Consider the following 20,564-nt stretch of genomic DNA (forward strand, 5'->3'; position numbering starts at 1 on the left):
CACTGCCGGATAAAGCTGATTTGGTCTAATCATTGTCCAACATCTCAACAGATCGCAACGTGAGATGAAAGAATGATGCGTTATTTTCTCAAATGTACTTTTTCATTTACAAACCTGCGGTAGGGTGCATCAGTTGCCCTCACTTTCATAAAATCTGATGCATTTTTGTTTGGGTGTTCCTTTTCACCAATAAAGACATCCTGTAAAATTTTTTAACCATATTCAAAAGTCTAATGGTGGCACCATGAGGTTCATGTTTTGCCAAAAAACGCTTATTTTATGTTTTCGCGTAAGGTTTGAATCACAATGTTGGACTCCATTTATTGATTTCTTGTGACCCAGAGATCATGTTAAGAACATTTGCATTTAATAGGGGCTAGCATATGCATAGGCGGCAAGCTTAAAACCAGGGTTATAACATTGATAGATAATGCTAGTGACACCCTAAAATAAACCTCCAAATATTTTTAGACATTCTAGACATACTGTCTACTACAGTATCTAAGATATTTGGTGTACTCTATAAGGTGCCATAATGTTTCATGAAAAGTGATTGAAATTTTGTCATAAAAGTCATAAAATAGCAGCTTTTTCCATAACTTTGAGCTCCTGGTGCCACCATTAAACTTTTGAATTTTGTCAAAATATTTCACCCAGTGGGCGGCACGGTGGTGTAGTGGTTAGCGCTGTCGCCTCACAGCAAGAAGGTCCGGGTTTGAGCCCTGTGGCCAGCGAGGGCCTTTCTGTGCGGAGTTTGCATGTTCTCCCCGTGTCCGTGTGGGTTTCCTCCGGGTGCCCCGGTTTCCCCCACAGTCCAAAGACATGCAGGTTAGGTTAACTGGTGACTCTAAATTGACCGTAGGTGTGAATGTGAGTGTGAATGGTTGTCTGTGTCTATGTGTCAGCCCCGTGATGACCTGGCGACTTGTCCAGGGTGTACCCCGCCTTTCGCCCGTAGTCAGCTGGGATAGGCTCCAGCTTGCCTGCGACCCTGTAGAACAGGATAAAGCGGCTAGAGATAATGAGATGAGATGAGATTTCACCCAGTGGGCGGCACGGTGGTGTAGTGGTTAGCGCTGTCGCCTCACAGCAAGAAGGTCCGGGTTCGAGCCCTGTGGCCGGCGAGGGCCTTTCTGTGCGGAGTTTGCATGTTCTCCCCGTGTCCGCGTGGGTTTCCTCTGGGTGCTCCGGTTTCCCCCACAGTCCAAAGACATGCAGGTTAAGTTAACTGGTGACTCTAAATTGACCGTATGTGTGAATGTGAGTGTGAATGGTTGTGTGTCTATGTGTCAGCCCTGTGATGACCTGGCGACTTGTCCAGGATGTACCCCGCCTTTCGCCCGTAGTCAGCTGGGATAGGCTCCAGCTTGCCTGCGACCCTGTAGAACAGGATAAAGCGGCTAGAGATAATGAGATGAGATGAGATTTCACCCAGTGTGTTTTCTTACCAAAAGGAACATAAAAACAAAAATGCATCATGATTGGAGGAACTTTTCATTTTTCGGGGGCAACTGATGCACCCTAACCTGCGGGTATGCACTCAGTCAGTGTGTGACCTCCCACCTTTGGAAAATCCTAGCTACGCCCCGGTGACCTGTGATACTTATAAAAACTGGTACGATACTACCACACCCAACATGTCTGAAGGAGTCATTAAGGGTGGATTTCCATGGACACATTTCGACACACCCATGGTAGAAAAAAAAATTGCATGAATGGATGTTCATATAGCACTTTTGTGGCCTTGTACACAATAAACATTTGTTTGTCGCCTTGTCACTGTGTGCGCTCTGTCATGTTTTATTAGAAATGCTTTAACAGGAACTAGCCTAGCCACTTGTGTGTGCGCACCTGTCGGTCTCCGCCCATTTGGCCCAGTACGGTCAAAGCCCATAGGCTAGGAAGGTTTATAATGCGGGTTGCTTGCAGGAGGTCCGCCGCCACTCTCTTCTCTCCAACAGGGAACAAAGGTCGCGTTTCTCAAGGTGCACTGCAGAACTCACTAACTGTGTGGAGCGTTAAGTTGGCACTCTTTAACTTGGACCGCGCTCAGGCTTTATCGTGAGCATTATCGGGGCGAGGCTCTGACACCATCTATTGACAATGAGTCAGAAATGAACCTCAACCCGAGCTCAGTCTCTTCGCTCCGCGCGCGCGCACTCTCAAGTAAGAGCAACTAAAGCCGGCTGTGTGTGAACTCACCTTTATTTAACCTGCAACCACACACACACACACACACACACACACACACCAGGACCGACCATGCCTAAACCAGTAAGTAATTGTCTTTTCTACAACCTGTTTATGTGTGTTACTTTTTAAAGATCCAGGTAAAGCCTAATTAAGCTACCTGGCTGTTACAAATAACACTTACTAAATCATAGACCACTTTATTCATGACATAATACTAATGAATTAGGTCATGAAAAGTTTTTTTTTAATATATATATATCTTTTTACCAAATGATATTTATTTACATCAGCTCTTCGTAGCTGAAAAGTGTCAAATGATTGAGTTATGCGGAAGTTTCTGATTTACCCCTACAGGTCTGGGTGTATGCTTATTACACAGTCATGACTACTTTAATAATGTCCTATTACTTCATCATGTTTAATTTTCTAATCACTAGACTCTAGAGAGACAGCAGGCTTTATATAGGCTACGTTATGGAGTAAGTTAGCTGTCGTGTGAAAAGTCAGTTCACTTTGCCACACAAAAATGCGTCATACATGGCCGGCCTGGTTGACAGGTTTTTGGTTGTCATTGAAAACATTCCATTGAGTTCCAAACCGAAACACGACGGTACACTTTGTAAAGTTAGATTCAACACTTTACGATAAGAATGAGAGACTGTGTTTATTGTTTATACTGCTTATTTCATGTTTACCTGCTATATGTCAAGTGCCCTTGACTGTTTATTTGCTCCAGTTTATATGTGTGTGTGTGTGTATATATATATATATATATATATATATATATATATATATATATATATATATATATGAGTGTTTAGTCTATGTCTAGTTCTTATCTAGAGTGTTTTTATTTCAATTATTCTATTTTTATTTATTGCTTTGCCTGTTTGCACCGTGGGTCAGAGAGGACTGAAATTTCATCTGTGCTGTATGTCGAGCATGTATAGCATATTTGACAATAAAGTTGACTTGACTTGACTTTATGTGACACGGTTGTCAGTGACTTCTAGTTGGGAAGTGAGATAAAAAAAAAAAAAAAAACCTAAAACATTTCCTTGTCAGCATTTCAGTAATGTTAAAGTCACCCTGGGAAAAGTTAGCATGGTGCGGATTTGAAATTAGACCTACTCTTAAGTCCAAAGTAGATACACACTTTATGTAGTTTTACAGATTAACTAGACTTTGACACCACATTCAAGAATGATGAATACAGTAAAGTAAAATATTAGCTAAGCAGACTTGCCTGTACCACAGTGTTTGAATGTTTAGATATGATGTCAGATTGCCATTCATTTCCTATTACACTTTAGCTAAGGGTTGGTGATCTGGTTAATTTTGTAATACATACGAAAATATATTAGCTATTAACTTCAAAAACTTGTTTGAAAAAGAAAATGAATGCTGTAGTAGGCTCAGTTCCTCTATATTTTCTCAGGAGGCAATACTACAAAACTGGAGAGGTTTAGGTTTCAGATTCCAATGATACCCTGTCACCCAAAGCACAATCATGAACAGGAACAAAAGTCCCTGTGTTAGTAGCAAACACGGTGGAAATGATTTGAGTGGAGTAGTGTGTACATAGTGGCTTGTGCCTTGTGGGTGGGGGAAATCAAAGCTCCAGGAGAATCAGAAAGTCACCGCAGAGTGGTTGTACTGACCCCTACTCTAGACTTGGCCAGTCTTGTGGCCAGATCAAAAATTTGCAGCTCTGATAAATAGTTTACTGTTGCCCAGGGAGATGCTGATTAAACAGTGGCACTCATAGGACTTTCATAGTATAAGTAAATCCAGCAGTGAGGAAATGCTTTGAAGATACTAAATATATCTGCCATGGTTGACCGTGACCTTCATCCACATTATTAAGGTTTATAGTAATTTTTCATGTAAATCACATTTAATCATCTGACATGGTACAGGACACATGTATGCTATATTACTTATTTAAAACAAATTTTAAACAATATTACTTATTTAAAAACCTCGTGCTTATTATCACTCACAACTATTAAAGAAGAAATATGCTCATTTATAACAGCTCAGTGAACCTTGACAGAGGTTCAGCAGCATTGCCAAGGTTACACAACTTCTTTATGAACTTACTTCAGTGCTGTAAAGATAGACCCCTTTGAACCCTTGTGCAACACAAGTTAGAGTGTCAGCTTTTTCAGTCATTACCATTGTAATGACAGGCAAATGGAAAAAAACAATTTACCATGGAACACCACACAAAGCGTTTCTTTGTTGAATTTTATGCATGCATGCTATGGTTTTATGTTTGACCTAGGAGCACTCTTAAGATCCTGACATAATTCTGGCATGTTATTTTGGAGGTAATTTGAATATAAACCCTACATTTCCTAGAAACACAAAATTTCCTATAAATCATTTCTATCGAATGTTCGTGTAACATTTGTAAATCTAGACCAACTGACTGCATTCCCTCTTATGCAACTGATACAATTCACATACAAGGGTATAAAGACTTCAGCTGCAGCATTTTTCTAAACATGTCTTGGTGTAGTGGCATTCCTTTCAACTCAGCTGACACAGCGTGCCTTCTCTACACTTCACTCAGGACTCTTCTAATGTGTTTGCTCTTGCTTAGGTCAATGTCCGCGTCACTACAATGGATGCTGAGCTGGAATTTGCCATCCAGTCAGTCACCACAGGCAAACAACTCTTTGAGCAGGTAAGCTTCACTGGTCTCATGTCTGGGCTCAATACAGAGGCAGGTATTTGTGAGCTAATTGACATTAGTCAGAAGGTATGTGTGGAATGACGACATATCTGATTGCAACCATGCTCAAACACTACACCGTAAATTCAATTCTACTGAGATTATTTGTCAGTATATTCATGACAGTTGAACCGTCTCTCAAGTGAAAGTACAATTTAGACAGAAGTCTGTATTTTGAATAAATACAAAGGAATTCTTTTAACAAAAGCAGAATATGCAGGACAAATAATGCATAGTTACACATTGCCAGTGACTGCATTATGTCATGGGGCAGTCATAGAGAGTAAATGATTCGCATAAATATTGTCCAGTGACTACTGGCAATGCCTAGTTTATGGCATGATGTGTCACATGATATAGGGCCTTTAGGTGGGGGACTCCAGTAACACCAGGCAACTGATATGACACTGTGATGAAGGGCAGGGGTAGTTCCACTGTTAATAGCTGTTGATGTGTCACCTAGAAGGCATTGATTAGTTTGTCATACACTGAGGAGAACACCCATCTAGATATTTCGCAATAACCAACCCTTCAACTAGAGCTCCACCCTTTAAACCTGATGCCAGTGTGACTAGTGCTGCACTTGTTTTTCATGACATGCCATTCAGAATAGGATATTGATATCCAAGACAATTTTCCATGCAATCACTATTCAGCTGTTGGCATGAAATTATGGCAGGGTTATTAACAGTCAGTGTGAAATGTTTCTCTGCCTCAGGTCGTCAAGACAGTGGGCCTGCGTGAGGTGTGGTACTTTGGCCTACAGTATGTGGACAACAAAGGATATGTTACCTGGCTGAAACTGGAGAAAAAGGTATATTGACTTGTACAGTGGTGCTTGAAAGTTTGTGAACCCTTTAGAATTTTCTATATTTTTGCATAAATATGACCTAAAACATCATCAGATTTTCACACAAGTCCTAAAAGTAGATAAAGAGAACCTGGTTAAACAAATGAGACAAAAATATTATACTTGCTCATTTATTTATTGAGGAAAATGATCCAATATTGCATATCTGTGAGTGGCAAAAGTATGTGAACCTCTAGGATTAGCAGTTAATTTGAAGGTGAAATTAGAGTCAGGTGTTTTCAATCAATGGGATGACAATCAGGTGTGAGTGGGCACCCTGTTTTATTTAAAGAACAGGGATCTATCAAAGTCTGATCTTCACAACACATGTTTGTGGAAGTGTGTCATGGCACGAACAAAGGAGATTTCTGAGGACCTCAGAAAAAGCGTTGTTGATGCTCATCAGGCTGGAAAAGGTTACAAAACCATCTCTAAAGAGTTTGGACTCCACCAATCCACAGTCACACAGATTGTATACAAATGGAGGAAATTCAAGACCATTGTTACCCTCCCCAGGAGTGGTCGACCAACAAAGATCACTCCAAGAACAAGGCGTGTAATAGTTGGCGAGGTCACAAAGGACCCCAGGGTAACTTCTAAGCAACTGAAGGCCTCTCTCACATTGGCTAATGTTAATGTTCATGAGTCCATCATCAGGAGAACACTGAACAACAATGGTGTGCATGGCAGGGTTGCAAGGAGAAAGCCACTGCTCTCCAAAAAGAACATTGCTGCTCGTCTGCAGTTTTCTAAAGATCACGTGGCAAGTCAGAAGGCTATTGGAAAAATGTTTTGTGGACAGATGAGACCAAAATAGAACTTTTTGGTTTAAATGAGAAGCGTTATGTTTGGAGAAAAGAAAACACTGCATTCCGGCATAAGAACCTTATCCCATCTGTGAAACATAGTGGTGGTAGTATCATGGTTTGGGGCTGTTTTGCTGCATCTGGGCCAGGACGGCTTGCCATCATTGATGGAACAATGAATTCTGAATTATACCAACAAATTCTAAAGGAAAATGTCAGGACATCTGTCCATGAACTGAATCTCAAGGGAAGGTGGGTCATGCAGCAAGACAATGACCCTAAGCACACAAGTCATTCTACAACCCTGATTCCAAAAAAGTTGGGACAAAGTACAAATTGTAAATAAAAACGGAATTCAATAATTTACAAATCTCAAAAACTGATATTGTATTCACAATAGAACATAGACAACATATCAAATGTCGAAAGTGAGACATTTTGAAATTTCATGCCAAATATTGGCTCATTTGAAATTTCATGACAGCAACACATCTCAAAAAAGTTGGGACAGGGGCAATAAGAGGCTGGAAAAGTTAAAGGTACAAAAAAGGAACAGCTGGAGGACCAAATTGCAACTCATTAGGTCAATTGGCAATAGGTCATTAACATGACTGGGTATAAAAAGAGCATCTTGGAGTGGCAGCGGCTCTCAGAAGTAAAGATGGGAAGAGGATCACCAATCCCCCTAATTCTGCGCCGACAAATAGTGGAGCAATATCAGAAAGGAGTTTGACAGTGTAAAATTGCAAAGAGTTTGAACATATCATCATCTACAGTGCATAATATCATCAAAAGATTCAGAGAATCTGGAAGAATCTCTGTGCGTAAGGGTCAAGGCCGGAAAACCATACTGGGTGCCCGTGATTTTCGGGCCCTTAGACGGCACTGCATCACATACAGGCATGCTTCTGTATTGGAAATCACAAAATGGGCTCAGGAATATTTCCAGAGAACATTATCTGTGAACACAATTCACCGTGCCATCCGCCATTGCCAGCTAAAACTCGATAGTTCAAAGAAGAAGCCGTATCTAAACATGATCCAGAAGCACAGACGTCTTCTTTGGGCCAAGGCTCATTTAAAATGGACTGTGGGAAGTGGAAAACTGTTCTGTGGTCAGACGAATCAAAATTTGAAGTTCTTTATGGAAATCAGGGACGCCGTGTCATTCGGACTAAAGAGGAGAAGGACGACCCAAGTTGTTATCAGCGCTCAGCTCAGAAGCCTGCATCTCTGATGGTATGGGATTGCATTAGTGCGTGTGGCATGGGCAGCTTACACATCTGGAAAGACACCATCAATGCTGAAAGGTATATCCAGGTTCTAGAGCAACATATGCTCCCATCCAGACAACGTCTCTTTCAGGGAAGACCTTGCATTTTCCAACATGACAATGCCAAACCACATTCTGCATCAATTACAGCATCATGGCTGCGTAGAAGAAGGGTCCGGGTACTGAACTGGCCAGCTGGCAGTCCAGATCTTTCACCCATAGAAAACATTTGGCGCATCATAAAACGGAAGATACGACAAAAAAGACCTAAGACAGTTGAGCAACTAGAATCCTACATTAGACAAGAGTGGGTTAACATTCCTATCCCTAAACTTGAGCAACTTGTCTCCTCAGTCCCCAGACGTTTACAGACTGTTGTAAAGAGAAAAGGGGATGTCTCACAGTGGTAAACATGGCCTTGTCCCAACTTTTTTGAGATGTGTTGTTGTCATGAAATTTAAAATCACCTAATTTTTCTCTTTAAATGATACATTTTCTCAGTTTAAACATTTGATATGTCATCTATGTTCTATTCTGAATAAAATATGGAATTTTGAAACTTCCACATCATTGCATTCCGTTTTTATTTACAATTTGTACTTTGTCCCAACTTTTTTGGAATCGGGGTTGTACCAAAGAATGGTTAAAGAAGAATAAAGTTAATGTTTTGGAATGGCCAAGTCAAAGTCCTGACCTTAATCCAATCGAAATGTTGTGGAAGGACCTGAAGTGAGCAGTTCATGTGAGGAAACCCACCGACATCCCAGAGTTGAAGCTGTTCTGTATGGAGGAATGGGCTAAAATTCCTCCAAGCCGGTGTGCAGGACTGATCAACAGTTACCGGAAACGTTTAGTTGCAGTTATTGCTACACAAGGGGGTCACACCAGATACTGAAAGCAAATGTTCACATACTTTTGCCACTCACAGATATGTAATATTGGATCATTTTCCTCAATAAATAAATGACCAAGTATAATATTTTTGTCTCATTTGTTGAACTGGGTTCTCTTTATTTACTTTTAGGACTTGTGTGAAAATCTGATGATGTTTTAGGTCATATTTATGCAGAAATAGAGAAAATTCTAAAGGGTTCACAAACTTTCAAGCATCACTGTACCTGTGTTTGACACCCTGAGAGTATGTATATCGCACTGTCACTTTATTACACATTTAGTCTGTCACAGATCTAAAGGTAAAACTTCAAAATGCAAAACAAAGCCTGAGACTACAACATCTATTCACATCTCCGGTTACATGATCACGTGACTTAACTAGTCAGCTATCCTGGCTGGTTTCCCAGACACACATTAAGCCTAGTCTTTGACTAAATTACAATGTCAGTGGTAAGTGTTCATTGAAAATACATTGTGGTCTCTGTGTGCCCAGGAAACCGGCTCGTCAAGTACAAGCACAGGTCCAAATTGTCTCTTATTCTATTGTTATGATATTTAATATAGAATAGTTTAATATATCTGTAATTTGTGGCCCATTATATGCACATAAAAACTGCTATAGACAACAAAGACTATCACCATCTTATACCACATTTATGTTTGTCTCTTTTATGTTGCCTCAGGTGTTATCTCAGGATGTGAGGCGAGAGATCCCCCTACAGTTTATGTTCCGGGCTAAGTACTTCCCTGAGGATGTGGACAATGAGTTGATCCAGGATATCACGCGCAAGTTATTCTTCCTTCAGGTGAAAGACGACATCTTGAGTGACAATGTCTACTGCCCCCCAGAGACAGCCGTGCTCCTGGCTTCCTACTCTGTGCAGGCCAAGCATGGAGATTTCTCCAAGGAAATCCACAAGTCTGGCTACCTTACATCAGACCACCTGCTACCCCAAAGGTCCGTCAGGGCAACCTAACTTAAACTAGGCTATGTTCTCAGCTGTCATCCTCACTTTGTAATGATATCCATGTAACTATCTCTTGGAGTGGATCATAATTAATCCTAAACTTATCTCATCCTTTTGGAGATTTCAGATCCTTTTTTTTTTAACTTAAAGAACAATATTAGATGGAGTAGTATTTACTTTTAGATGTGCTTACCGTATGACTTACTGGTTCATTCTAACAATGCTGCTTGATAATTATGTCTCCGCAGAGTGCTTGAGCAGCACAAGCTGTCCAAAGATCAGTGGGAGGAGAGGATCCAGGTTTGGCATGAGGAGCACAGTGGCATGTTAAAGTGAGTCATGTGGTTTACTCAGTGTAAATTGACCCCCCCAACAAACAAACAAACAAACAAACAAACAAACAAACAAACAAATCCAATTCATAAATGTCCATTTTTCATCCCCAGGGAAGATGCTATGCTGGAGTACTTAAAAATTGCCCAAGATTTGGAGATGTATGGAGTCAACTACTTCGACATCAAGAACAAGAAAGGAACAGAGCTATGGCTTGGTGTGGATGCTCTTGGACTTAATATCTATGAGAAGGATGACAAGTATGTATTTCACCGTCATGTGATTTTATTCAGTCAGCAAAACCATTGACCACCTGGTCAACAGCACTTGGCATTAAGATATTAGTGGAAATCAGGTATTACGGTCAGTGCGACTGTGGTTATTGTCTGTTCAGTCAGTGACCCCTGGAGTAACTCAGACAAACTCTGTGGGTCTATATAGCAGGTAAACATGACCGCATGACTAGTTATTAACAGGTCATTGTACTGAAAGTTTGATGTCTTCACTACACCTATGATGAAGCTTGAGTACGATCTCACACTTTTATATTGTCGCATAGATTGACACCAAAGATTGGATTCCCTTGGAGTGAAATCAGGAACATATCATTCAATGACAAGAAGTTTATCATCAAACCAATTGATAAAAAGGCCCCAGTAAGTGTTACATCCCTTCTTTTTTTTTTTGTATAATGATGATTCAGTTGTACACATTCTTATATATAACCTGTGGTTGAGTTTGGGCTCACACTCTGCACCCTTGTAACTAAACACTGTTTGCTTTTAGTTCCACTGTATATTAGTAAATAATTCATAGTCATTGCTGGAAAAAAAATGCTTGAAGATGAATTCTATTATGAAAAGACTTTACGCAGTTAATGACCCAAAACACACCTTATGTGATGCAATTTTATATTCATGGTTTATAGATAGAAATATGACTCATTTATTTATCATAAGTAAAGTCACACCTTTACTTGTTGTCAATACAAACATATTTCTTTATATGCTAGTTGTCTGTGGTGTCAGACGTCATAGAGTCTTAGACTGGCCTTTCCTGTGGTAGCCTGCCTTTCAGATACTGTTTCATCTTTATATAATCCCAACATATTATAGCTGACTGAATCCACAATTAATAATTAATAATGACAGTACAGTCATTATTAGCTAAGAAGAGTGTAGAAAAACAATTAGCCAACAGTTTCCATACACAAGTTCCTGATATAACAGGAACCTACAAATGCCCTGACCTTTGGAGAGCACATAAATCACTGTCGTTCTAAGCTTCCTCCTGCTCTTGTTGTCTTAGGACTTTGTGTTCTATGCTCCTCGCCTGCGCATTAACAAGCGCATCCTGCTGCTGTGCATGGGGAACCATGACCTGTACATGCAGCGCAGGAAGCCCGACACCATTGAGGTGCAGCAGATGAAGGCACAGGCCAGAGAGGAGAAACACCAGAAGCAGATGGAAAGGTTTGCTTGTTTACATTTCTCAACACTTTAGGCCAGCAATAATGTACAATAACCGAGCATGGCAGCACTGGAAGTCTTTGACTGATGTGGGGTGTGTTTTGCTATGTGGAACGATATTATTGGTGTTCTGAAATTCTTTATGTGCCAGTAATCTGATTTAACATGAGATGAGTGTTTTTGTGTACCTTGCTGCATTATGAATATTCTAATAGTGGATACTTGCAATTTTCAGAGCCCTGCTTGAAAATGAAAAGAAGAAGAGAGAAAATATCGAGAGAGAAAAGGAGCAGATAGAGAGAGAGAAGCGAGAAATGATGTTGAGGCTTTCCCAGTTTGAGGAGAAGGCCAAGAAAGCCGAGAAAGGTACAGGACTCATTTTCACACCCCGTCACAGAAACATTTCTAATGCCAGAAATTGCTTACTGGATGATTATAAGTTAACTGCTGCCCCCTGTTGATGACTTTTGTACATTGCACAGACCTGCAGATGCAGCTGGACAGGGCCGTGAGGCTGGAGGAGGAGAGGCGAAAGGTAGAGCAAGAGGCTGCTCGTCTGGAGGCTGAGAGACAGGCGGCTCTGCTAGCTAAAGAAGAGCTAGCTAGACAGGCTGAGGACCAAATAAAGAACCAGGAGCAACTGGTGAGCACTGGAGATTCTTCAAACTAAAATCAGTCAGTGCCTAATAACAACACCTGGTACAATTTTACAATAAATGGTTCTTTTGATGGTTCCAGCTTTTTATAGGGTAGCTAGCTGAAACCTACTGAATAGGAAAATCCTTTTCAACATTGGACAGTTAAGGGTTCCCCAGACAGAGAAACCACATAACCCTTTATGGTGCTAGATGGAACTTTTTTCCTCCTTAGATCCTCAGACTGAACTTCAGTTGGCTATCATTCTTTTAGACGACCAGCAAGTCTGACTTATGGAATCTCACTTGTCTGAACCTGATATAACATGACTAAGTACCTTTATATTAATTTTCTTCCTGAAGGCTGCAGAACTTGCTGAGTACACTGCAAAGATCTCCCTGCTGGAGGAGGCCAAGAGAATCAAGGCAGAAGAGGCTGACCAATGGCAGAACAGGGTGATTAACATCTTTATTATAAGCATTCGTCTTTAGTTCTTTAAAACAAAATCAACTTAAAAACTGTGTAAAATGAACGTGTGTGATAATATTTGCAGGTTTTAATGGTCAAATATTGATTTTAATGGTACAATTTTTAATAAAGTCTGTTTGTGTTAACTTATCTGTAGTTTGACTCTTATTCCCCTATGGCTCTTAGGCTAAGGAAGCACAAGATGACCTAGTGAAGACTCGTGAGGAGCTGCACTTGATGATGGCTGTTCCAGCAATACCACCACCACCACCACCACCCATGCTTATTGCAGATGAAGGCCATGTGGAGGATGCTGAACATGATGACCATGATGAGAACATGAGAAGTTACAGTGCTGAGTTCCAAGTTGAAGGTATTCAAAACAACCGCGACGAAGAAGACCGTCTCACTGAGGCTGAGAAAAATGAGCGTGTGCAGAAACAGCTTATGGTAAGCTATACAATATATACTTATATACTGAGTGACCTTTTTATGAAGAACAACTATACACCTGCTCATTTGTGCAGTTTTGGAATCAGCCAATCAAGTGGCAGTGTAGTGAATAAAATCATGCACATATAGGTCAAGAGCTTTGGTTTAGATCAGAATGAGGAAAATGTGATTCCAGTGACTTTGATCATGGCACGGTTGGTTGTGTCATATTGACTGGTTTGAGTATTTAAGAATCTGTTGATCTCCCGATTTTGGAAAAAAGATGAGGTGATGTTTTTCCAATCTTCAGCTGTCGTGTTTCTGTGAATCTGTGGCCACTGTAGATTCTTGTTCTTGACTGACCAAAGAACCTGATGTGGTTTGTTGTAGCCCATCTGTCTCAAGGTTTGACATAAAAAAATCTCAGGAGATCAGCAGAAATAATCAAACATCTTGTCTGGCATCAACAGCCAGGCCACAGTCAAAGTCACAGAGATCTGATTTTTTTTCACCATTCTGATGTCTGATGTGAACATTTAAGTGACACTCTTGACTTGGATCTGGATGATTTTATGAATTGTGCTGCTGACACATGATTTACTGATTGCATAATTCCATAATTCCATGAACGAGCAGGTGCAGAAATGTTCATTAGTGATCAGAGAGTGTATGTGCACTCACTTATACATGTGCGCATGAACTTTCTAGTGCCAAATTGTCTTACACAAACTTGAGCAAATACAATTTGTCTGATAAATAACCCTGACCCAAATATTGTGCAGGCCCTGAGCTCTGAGCTTGCAGACGCACGCGATGAGTCCAAGAAGACTCAGAATGACATTCTGCATATGGAGAACATGCGTGCTGGGAGAGACAAGTACAAGACCCTGCGTCAGATCCGCATGGGCAACACCAAGCAGAGAATAGATGAGTTTGAAGCTTTGTAGAGACTGATATCATCTCTGAATAACCTCAACCAAAAAAAAAAAATCCTGCTAACTCACCAGTGGTGTCGCTTTCCATTTGGTGTCCAAGTACCTGTTATTTAGCCTTTCTTACTGTTATTTAATCATGGTAGGTTTATTGGACAGGATTGTATTTTTATAGATTCCTATACTTGGATAAAGTGTTATGAAGTGGACCAATTTGGGATAAAGATCCCTGCTCATAGGCACAATGATTGTGGTTATAGGAGGTCTTAGTTTCCAACCAGGTCGCATTGCGGTTTGGAGCCTTAAGCCACTGAACTGCATCTCACAATATACTTACCAATTTATATTCACCATAAATGCAACTGTTCCTAAAGCTGTTAAACAATTTTAATGGAGTTTAAAACATGAGGCAAGAGACATTCAGCCAAGAACATATTTATGCTAACTGTGCCATAGCTTTTTAAAACAAAATAATGTAAAAGTTTCCATCCTTTTTTGTTATTATTCTTTCTTTTTTTAAATAGTGCTGATTGCCAGAGATTTATAGGGAAACCATCACCCTGTAAGATTAGACAGATTGTTGAAGAAACCAAATTCTTTCAGTTTTAGCTCCACATATATTCTTTGAATGGAAAGGAACAAAATGGAAGAAACCATTGAATGTAAAAGAAGTCATTTCTGTTCATGTTTTTGGACTTGGCTTGCCATTTTAAGTTCTTCTTTACAGTACATTTGATTTTGATAAATCTTTATAATGAGTCACAAGACATCAAGTTGTTGAGCGTATATTTCTGTGTGTGATTCTTTTTAAATAATTGGGAGTTTATCTAATTTTTAAATCCTGGAATGCCATAATGGTATGGGTTTGAATTTGAGTTCAACATGCCATTCATACAAGCCTTAGCACACATTACTAGCACATCAATGTCTAATGTTCAGTGTTTGATGTTGGCCAAGTACAGTTTATAAACTAAAATAAAAAGAACGACAATCCAATCAATGCTGTTTTTAAAAATGAAACTACTGAACATGATCCAATATGGGTTTTTTTGCTGTTAAAAAGCAAAACAAAACGCTTTTAATTTGAGAACAAAAAAAAAACTGTTTTGTAAATCTCATCTCATCTCATTATCTCTAGCTGCTTTATCCTATTCTACAGGGTCGCAGGCAAGCTGGAGCCTATCCCAGCTGACTACGGGCGAAAGACACCCTGGACAAGTCGCCAGGTCATCACAGGGCTGACACATAGACACAGACAATCATTCACACTCACATTCACACCTACGGTCAATTTAGAGTCACCAGTTAACCTAACCTGCATGTCTTTGGACTGTGGGGGAAACTGGAGCACCTGGAGGAAACCCACGCGGACATGGGGAGAACATGCAAACTCCACACAGAAAGGCCCTCGCCGGCCACAGGGCTCGAACCCGGACCTTCTTGCTGTGAGGCGACAGCGCTAACCACTACACCACCGTGCCGCCCACCTGTTTTGTAAATCAGTGACTAATTTATTAGTCCTCTCGTTCCACTGAAAGCTGAGGAACTGAGCAGTGCAGTTAAAAGGTGGATTGTTTGAGGAGATATTTACTCGCTGACCACACTGCTAATTGTGTTGCTAGACAACAATTTAAAATGCTTGGAAACCATATCATGTTTAAATATATACTGGGGCAATAGTTGCAACTGTGCATTGTATTGAGATACATGGAAGTAAAGTTCCAGAGGCTACTTAAGGCTATTTATGTTAAAAAAAAAACTAGAAAAAAACCCCAACTAGAATTAATTTCCTATATCATTTTCCATATTCTTATATACAATAAGAAATGTCAAAATTCATATACAAAATCATCCCTGCTGACAACCTCAGCTTGGTTTGAAAAGCTACGAGCTGCCAAACCACCAAAACACAGGCTAAGCTGGTGAAAATAGACCATCAGTGCCATCTGGTAAGTTATTTTACAGCTTCCTTATTACAAGACTAAAGTGATCAATAAATGTTTGAGATTTTTTCATTGTGTTGTTTTGTGATAGTTTCTTAAAAACGGGAAAGACGAGAAGATGAGAAGGAAAAAAAAACCTGTTTCCATCTACCAAATGGTAAAGATAGTGTCTGTGTTTTGGCAGCTGGATTTTTCAACCAGGAGCTCCAATATTTTTTTTAAACAGTTTACAGTTTTGTATAATACATTTCTACATTTTAATGTACTACATGCTTATATAATAATATTTGCCTTTTAATGTTATGAATATATATTTTGCACTTCATCGTTCCCTCTTGTGCCAAATTATTGATGATGACTAAAACTACTCCTAGTGACATGCTACAAAGCAATCAATCCAAATTAAAACATATGGCTGTAGAAAAGTAATTAATCTAAATTAAAACATAATTAATCTAAATTAAAACATATGGCTGTAGAAAAGTCTAGTTCTGCCCACCTGCACTACAGGCACAAAGTGTACTACCTGAAGCTCCTAGTGCTTTTATTATAGGCAGTTACCTAATTTAACCTAAATGACCAGTGACCAAATAAGGTCTCTCTCCCCTCCCGTTGCTTAGGGGTGGTGCTGAAAGAACAGCTCCCAGTTTCCATCCTGCTCTCTGTCAGGTCTGCTTAGGGATCATCCCATTGGTGAAGCCATGCGGGGCTCCACAAAGACATGAATCACCAAAGTTCTTCTCACGAACCGGATCTAGCTCTGAAGACGGAAGGATACTTGATTAGCTAACTTAAGATGATGAAGAGGCAGAACGTGCGCACGCTTGCTTTAATTATTTGCACCCTGTCCTATCTGTTAATTGGAGCGGGAGTCTTCGACGCGCTGGAATCGAAGCAAGAAAAAAGCCAGCGGAAAAAGCTGGACTACCGCAAGTTGCAACTGATGAGCAGGTACAATCTGTCCAAAAAAGACTTCGAGCAGATTGAGAAAGTGGTCTTGCTTCTGAAGCCGCACAAAGCCGGAGTGCAATGGAAGTTCGCCGGTTCTTTTTACTTCGCCATCACTGTGATAACGACCATAGGTGAGGGTCTCTCTCCATTTAGATTTAGATTTATTTATATTTTACACACACACACACACACACACACACACACACACACACACACACACACACACTTTATATTAGATAGATAGATAGATAGATAGATAGATAGATAGATAGATAGATAGATAGATAGATAGATAGATAGATAGATAGATAGATAGATAGATAGTACTGCTGCCTCTTTATCCTCCTCCCTAATATAAGGTCTGTATTCAAATAATTTTCTAAAATATTGACGTCTTCATTCAAAACTTGCCCGCAGAGCCCTACAGTAAATACAATTAAGAATAAAACTGTTAGAAATCTCAGAAATCAAGGTTTAATATCTTCGATGGCAGTGGTAATGGGGTTGAAACAAAAGTTACAATCACGACTAAGATGCTAGAATGAAGACCGTACCGATATACGATTGGCAAAATGTAAAAAGGACATCATCCATCCCAACTTACTTAGCAGCTTTTTACCTTTCCAATCCTTCACCATAATTATTATGGTAAAGCAAATAAAAAATGTGCTCATTAACCAGGCTGAATAACTAAGAAATATTAAAAGTCGCCTATTTTAATGGGTTATTGTAGACTTATTGTAAGTAACTGTAACTTCTATGGTCACCAAAATTATTGAATTTGCACAGAAAACCACGGTTTGGTAATAACAAGCAATAGTTTGCATTTGTATCCATTTTATCCTCATACGATTTTAATCACTACAATTAGTAACAACCACTATAATTCTATAAATTTAATTATATAAAATGTAACCAATTTAATTTATGTATCATACACAACATTATAGAATGTAGACATTGCTGGTGTATACTAACTGTGTTTTACATACCTACTTTAATTCATACCCGTGATGATGTCAAGTAAGGTATTCTGCAGCAGTTATGATTTAGTCTGTCGAAAAATATTGTTTGCATTACAGATGTTTGCTCGAAGGTGTTTCAGGTTTAGACACTGAGCACAGAGCACTGAAGAAAGTGCACAAAGCAGCCATCTATTGTAAATCAAAGGGTTTACTCTACTACACTGTGGAAATTTTATAGCATCACTATAATAATATTGAGAAAGTTAAGTGTAATGGATGATTGTACTAATATTTACTCAGTGCTCAAACAAAGTGAGTAGATGATATATGCCAGGGGTACACACAAGCATAACGCCACAGGTCAGACATAAACACTCAAAACATTAACTAGACTGTTTATCCCGTTCACTTTCAATGCCAAAGTTGACGATTAACAGCAACATATGGCTAAATTGCTGTGTTGCGTCGTTACCATTTTAAGGCTCTTTGCTAGATGCCCACTTCTTTTGCCTTGATAGAAAACTAAAGTGTATGTAGTCCTGGGAATGTGCTAGACTAATTCTAGCCTGGTTTCCTGAAAGAATATTAAGTATCTGAGCTTTGTATATAAAGTGAAAACGAGTAATACAGAAATTCATCCATCCATCTATCCATAATCTATCCACTTATCTGTCAGGGTCATGGGCGAAGATGGAACAAATCCCAGCTGACTTCGGGTGAGAAGCGGGGTACACCCTGGGCAGGTTACCAGTCCATCGCAGGGCTCTTCAGTTGTATTATTATTTATAATTTCCTTTTATTTTAAATAATGCAAGTTAGGCTCTGAAACCCTGAGCAACTTCAGCAAGAAACAGTTAATACTTTCATAAAAAGGGTCAGAAATGTTTAACTCTGTAGTGAAAATTGTTTGCCTATTTTTTCTGCTTAAGTCTGAAATATTTTATTGCACTCCTAGTTTGGGACACCCAGAATTCTGTATGGCATTTTTGGTCACATTTTTTGGACATATAAATGCTAAATTAAATTATTTTATCCCCAATCCAATATTTTGTCACATTATCATCTTCATTTTTTATCATTCTAAAACAAATATATATGTACTTCTGATTAGCATGGGTGCATAAAATGTCAGCTTAATTGAAGAATTTAACTTTAAAGAATTACATTTTGATTTGATTTCATTCTCTTGTTTCTGATGGGTACATCATACATTGCCATTGATATGAAAATGAATGAGAATTACTTTGATGGTTTTTCCTCTGTCAGGTTATGGCCATGCTGCCCCCAGTACAGATGCAGGGAAAGCATTTTGCATGGGCTATGCACTTCTGGGCATCCCACTCACTCTAGTGATGTTCCAGAGCCTGGGCGAACGCATTAACACCTTTGTCCGCTTCCTGTTGCACAAAGCCAAGAAGTGTGTAGGTCTGCGAAGACCAGAGGTCTCCATGGCCAACATGGTGATTATCGGCTTTTTCTCTTGTGTTGGCACCCTTTGCATTGGGGCAGGTGCCTTCTCACATTATGAGGGCTGGAGCTATTTCCATGCCTTCTACTACTGTTTCATCACTCTGACAACCATCGGTTTTGGAGATTATGTGGCCCTGCAGAAGGACAATGCACTCCACAACGACCCTCGTTACGTGGCCTTTAGCTTTGTGTATATTCTGATGGGCCTGACGGTGATTGGTGCCTTCCTCAACCTGGTGGTGTTGCGTTTTATGACCATGAATGCAGAAGATGAGAGGAGGGATGCAGAACAACGGGCTCTGCTCTCCAAAGACAAGCAGAAAGCGAAGCCTCCTTGCCACACCAACCTCCAAACCTTACAGACACAGGAGCAGGACGCTAAGAGGCAAGGACTAAAGAGCGTCTATGCTGAGGTACTTCACTTCCAGACTGTCTGCTCCTGCTTGTGGTATAAGAGCCGAGAAAAGATGGTGATGCTTCCACAGGACCTGTCCTTCAGTGATGCGCTCATGGAGCAGGGTAACTTCTTTGAGCCAGACTCCACAGGCTGTGTGTGTAGCTCCCAGCGCTGCTCAGCCATTAGCACTGTGTCCACTGATGTGAGGAGCATCTCCCCCTTCAGACTGCTCTCCAAGAGACGCAGTTCCGTGTAGATGTGTAGCAAAGGTGATGACAGATGATAGATAGAAGCTCACAAAAACTGCTACTGTATGTTTCTGCTATACATGCATGCATTCAAGTACAGATGCTGGAGCACAGCTCTTGAAGTGTACGTACAAAGAGGAAAGCCATAGTAGGTTGGGAATTATCGTGTCTTAAGGACACAGTACCTCTTACATGTGCCGTGTGTGTGTGAAATGACCTCCTGAGACCACATAAACTTTAAAAAAGTAATAATGGACTTCTTGCTACTTCATAATTACATTATCCTCCCTGATATGGTGCAATGCAATGTGCAAAACATAATTTCAGCAGTGCTTTATTAAAAGGAAACTCCAGTATTTTTTAAACCTAGGCCCTATTTTTCCATCTTTTTGAATCCAAATTTTTACTCGGGACAAAAATAAACGAAATTGGTCCAGTATTGAGTTAGAACGCTATAACTGGCAACCATAAAATGGCTATACAATGTAATCACGCATCAAAGTAAACCGTTTGTTTTTGCCGCTGACAGGACGTGAAGTTATTACAAGTATCTGATAACATGGAAAGGATCCATGCAGAGCTACACCTGTGTCTGT

The 20,564-nt window shown here is 39.9% G+C and overlaps 2 protein-coding genes across 3 annotated transcripts; both read left to right on the forward strand.

The window, feature by feature from the left end:
• Positions 1 to 1,893: 1,893 nt before the first annotated feature.
• On the forward strand, positions 1,894 to 14,990 carry ezra (ezrin a). 2 transcript variants are annotated; one of them, XM_060934279.1, is made up of 13 exons: positions 1,894 to 2,274; positions 4,802 to 4,885; positions 5,652 to 5,747; positions 9,440 to 9,714; positions 9,973 to 10,056; positions 10,171 to 10,317; positions 10,617 to 10,713; positions 11,366 to 11,529; positions 11,762 to 11,892; positions 12,009 to 12,169; positions 12,525 to 12,617; positions 12,817 to 13,080; positions 13,845 to 14,990. In XM_060934279.1, the coding sequence occupies exons 1-13, from the start codon at positions 2,263 to 2,265 to the stop codon at positions 14,007 to 14,009; spliced, it is 1,773 nt and encodes a 590-aa protein (XP_060790262.1). In that variant the 5' UTR covers positions 1,894 to 2,262; the 3' UTR covers positions 14,010 to 14,990. The 2 variants fall into 2 exon arrangements, with proteins under 2 accessions (XP_060790262.1, XP_060790263.1); XM_060934280.1 differs by lacking the exons at positions 1,894 to 2,274; positions 5,652 to 5,747; positions 9,440 to 9,714 and having other exon boundaries at positions 4,827 to 4,885.
• Positions 14,991 to 16,406: 1,416 nt separating this feature from the next.
• Positions 16,407 to 20,302, forward strand: kcnk3b (potassium channel, subfamily K, member 3b). The gene is made up of 2 exons (XM_060933077.1): positions 16,407 to 17,019; positions 19,120 to 20,302. Exons 1-2 carry the CDS (start codon positions 16,734 to 16,736, stop codon positions 19,974 to 19,976), a joined length of 1,143 nt encoding a protein of 380 aa, XP_060789060.1. The 5' UTR covers positions 16,407 to 16,733; the 3' UTR covers positions 19,977 to 20,302.
• The last annotated feature ends 262 nt before the right edge of the window (positions 20,303 to 20,564 follow it).

This window comes from Neoarius graeffei, chromosome 11 (genome assembly GCF_027579695.1).
Source record: "Neoarius graeffei isolate fNeoGra1 chromosome 11, fNeoGra1.pri, whole genome shotgun sequence".
NCBI classification, from domain to species: domain Eukaryota; kingdom Metazoa; phylum Chordata; class Actinopteri; order Siluriformes; family Ariidae; genus Neoarius; species Neoarius graeffei.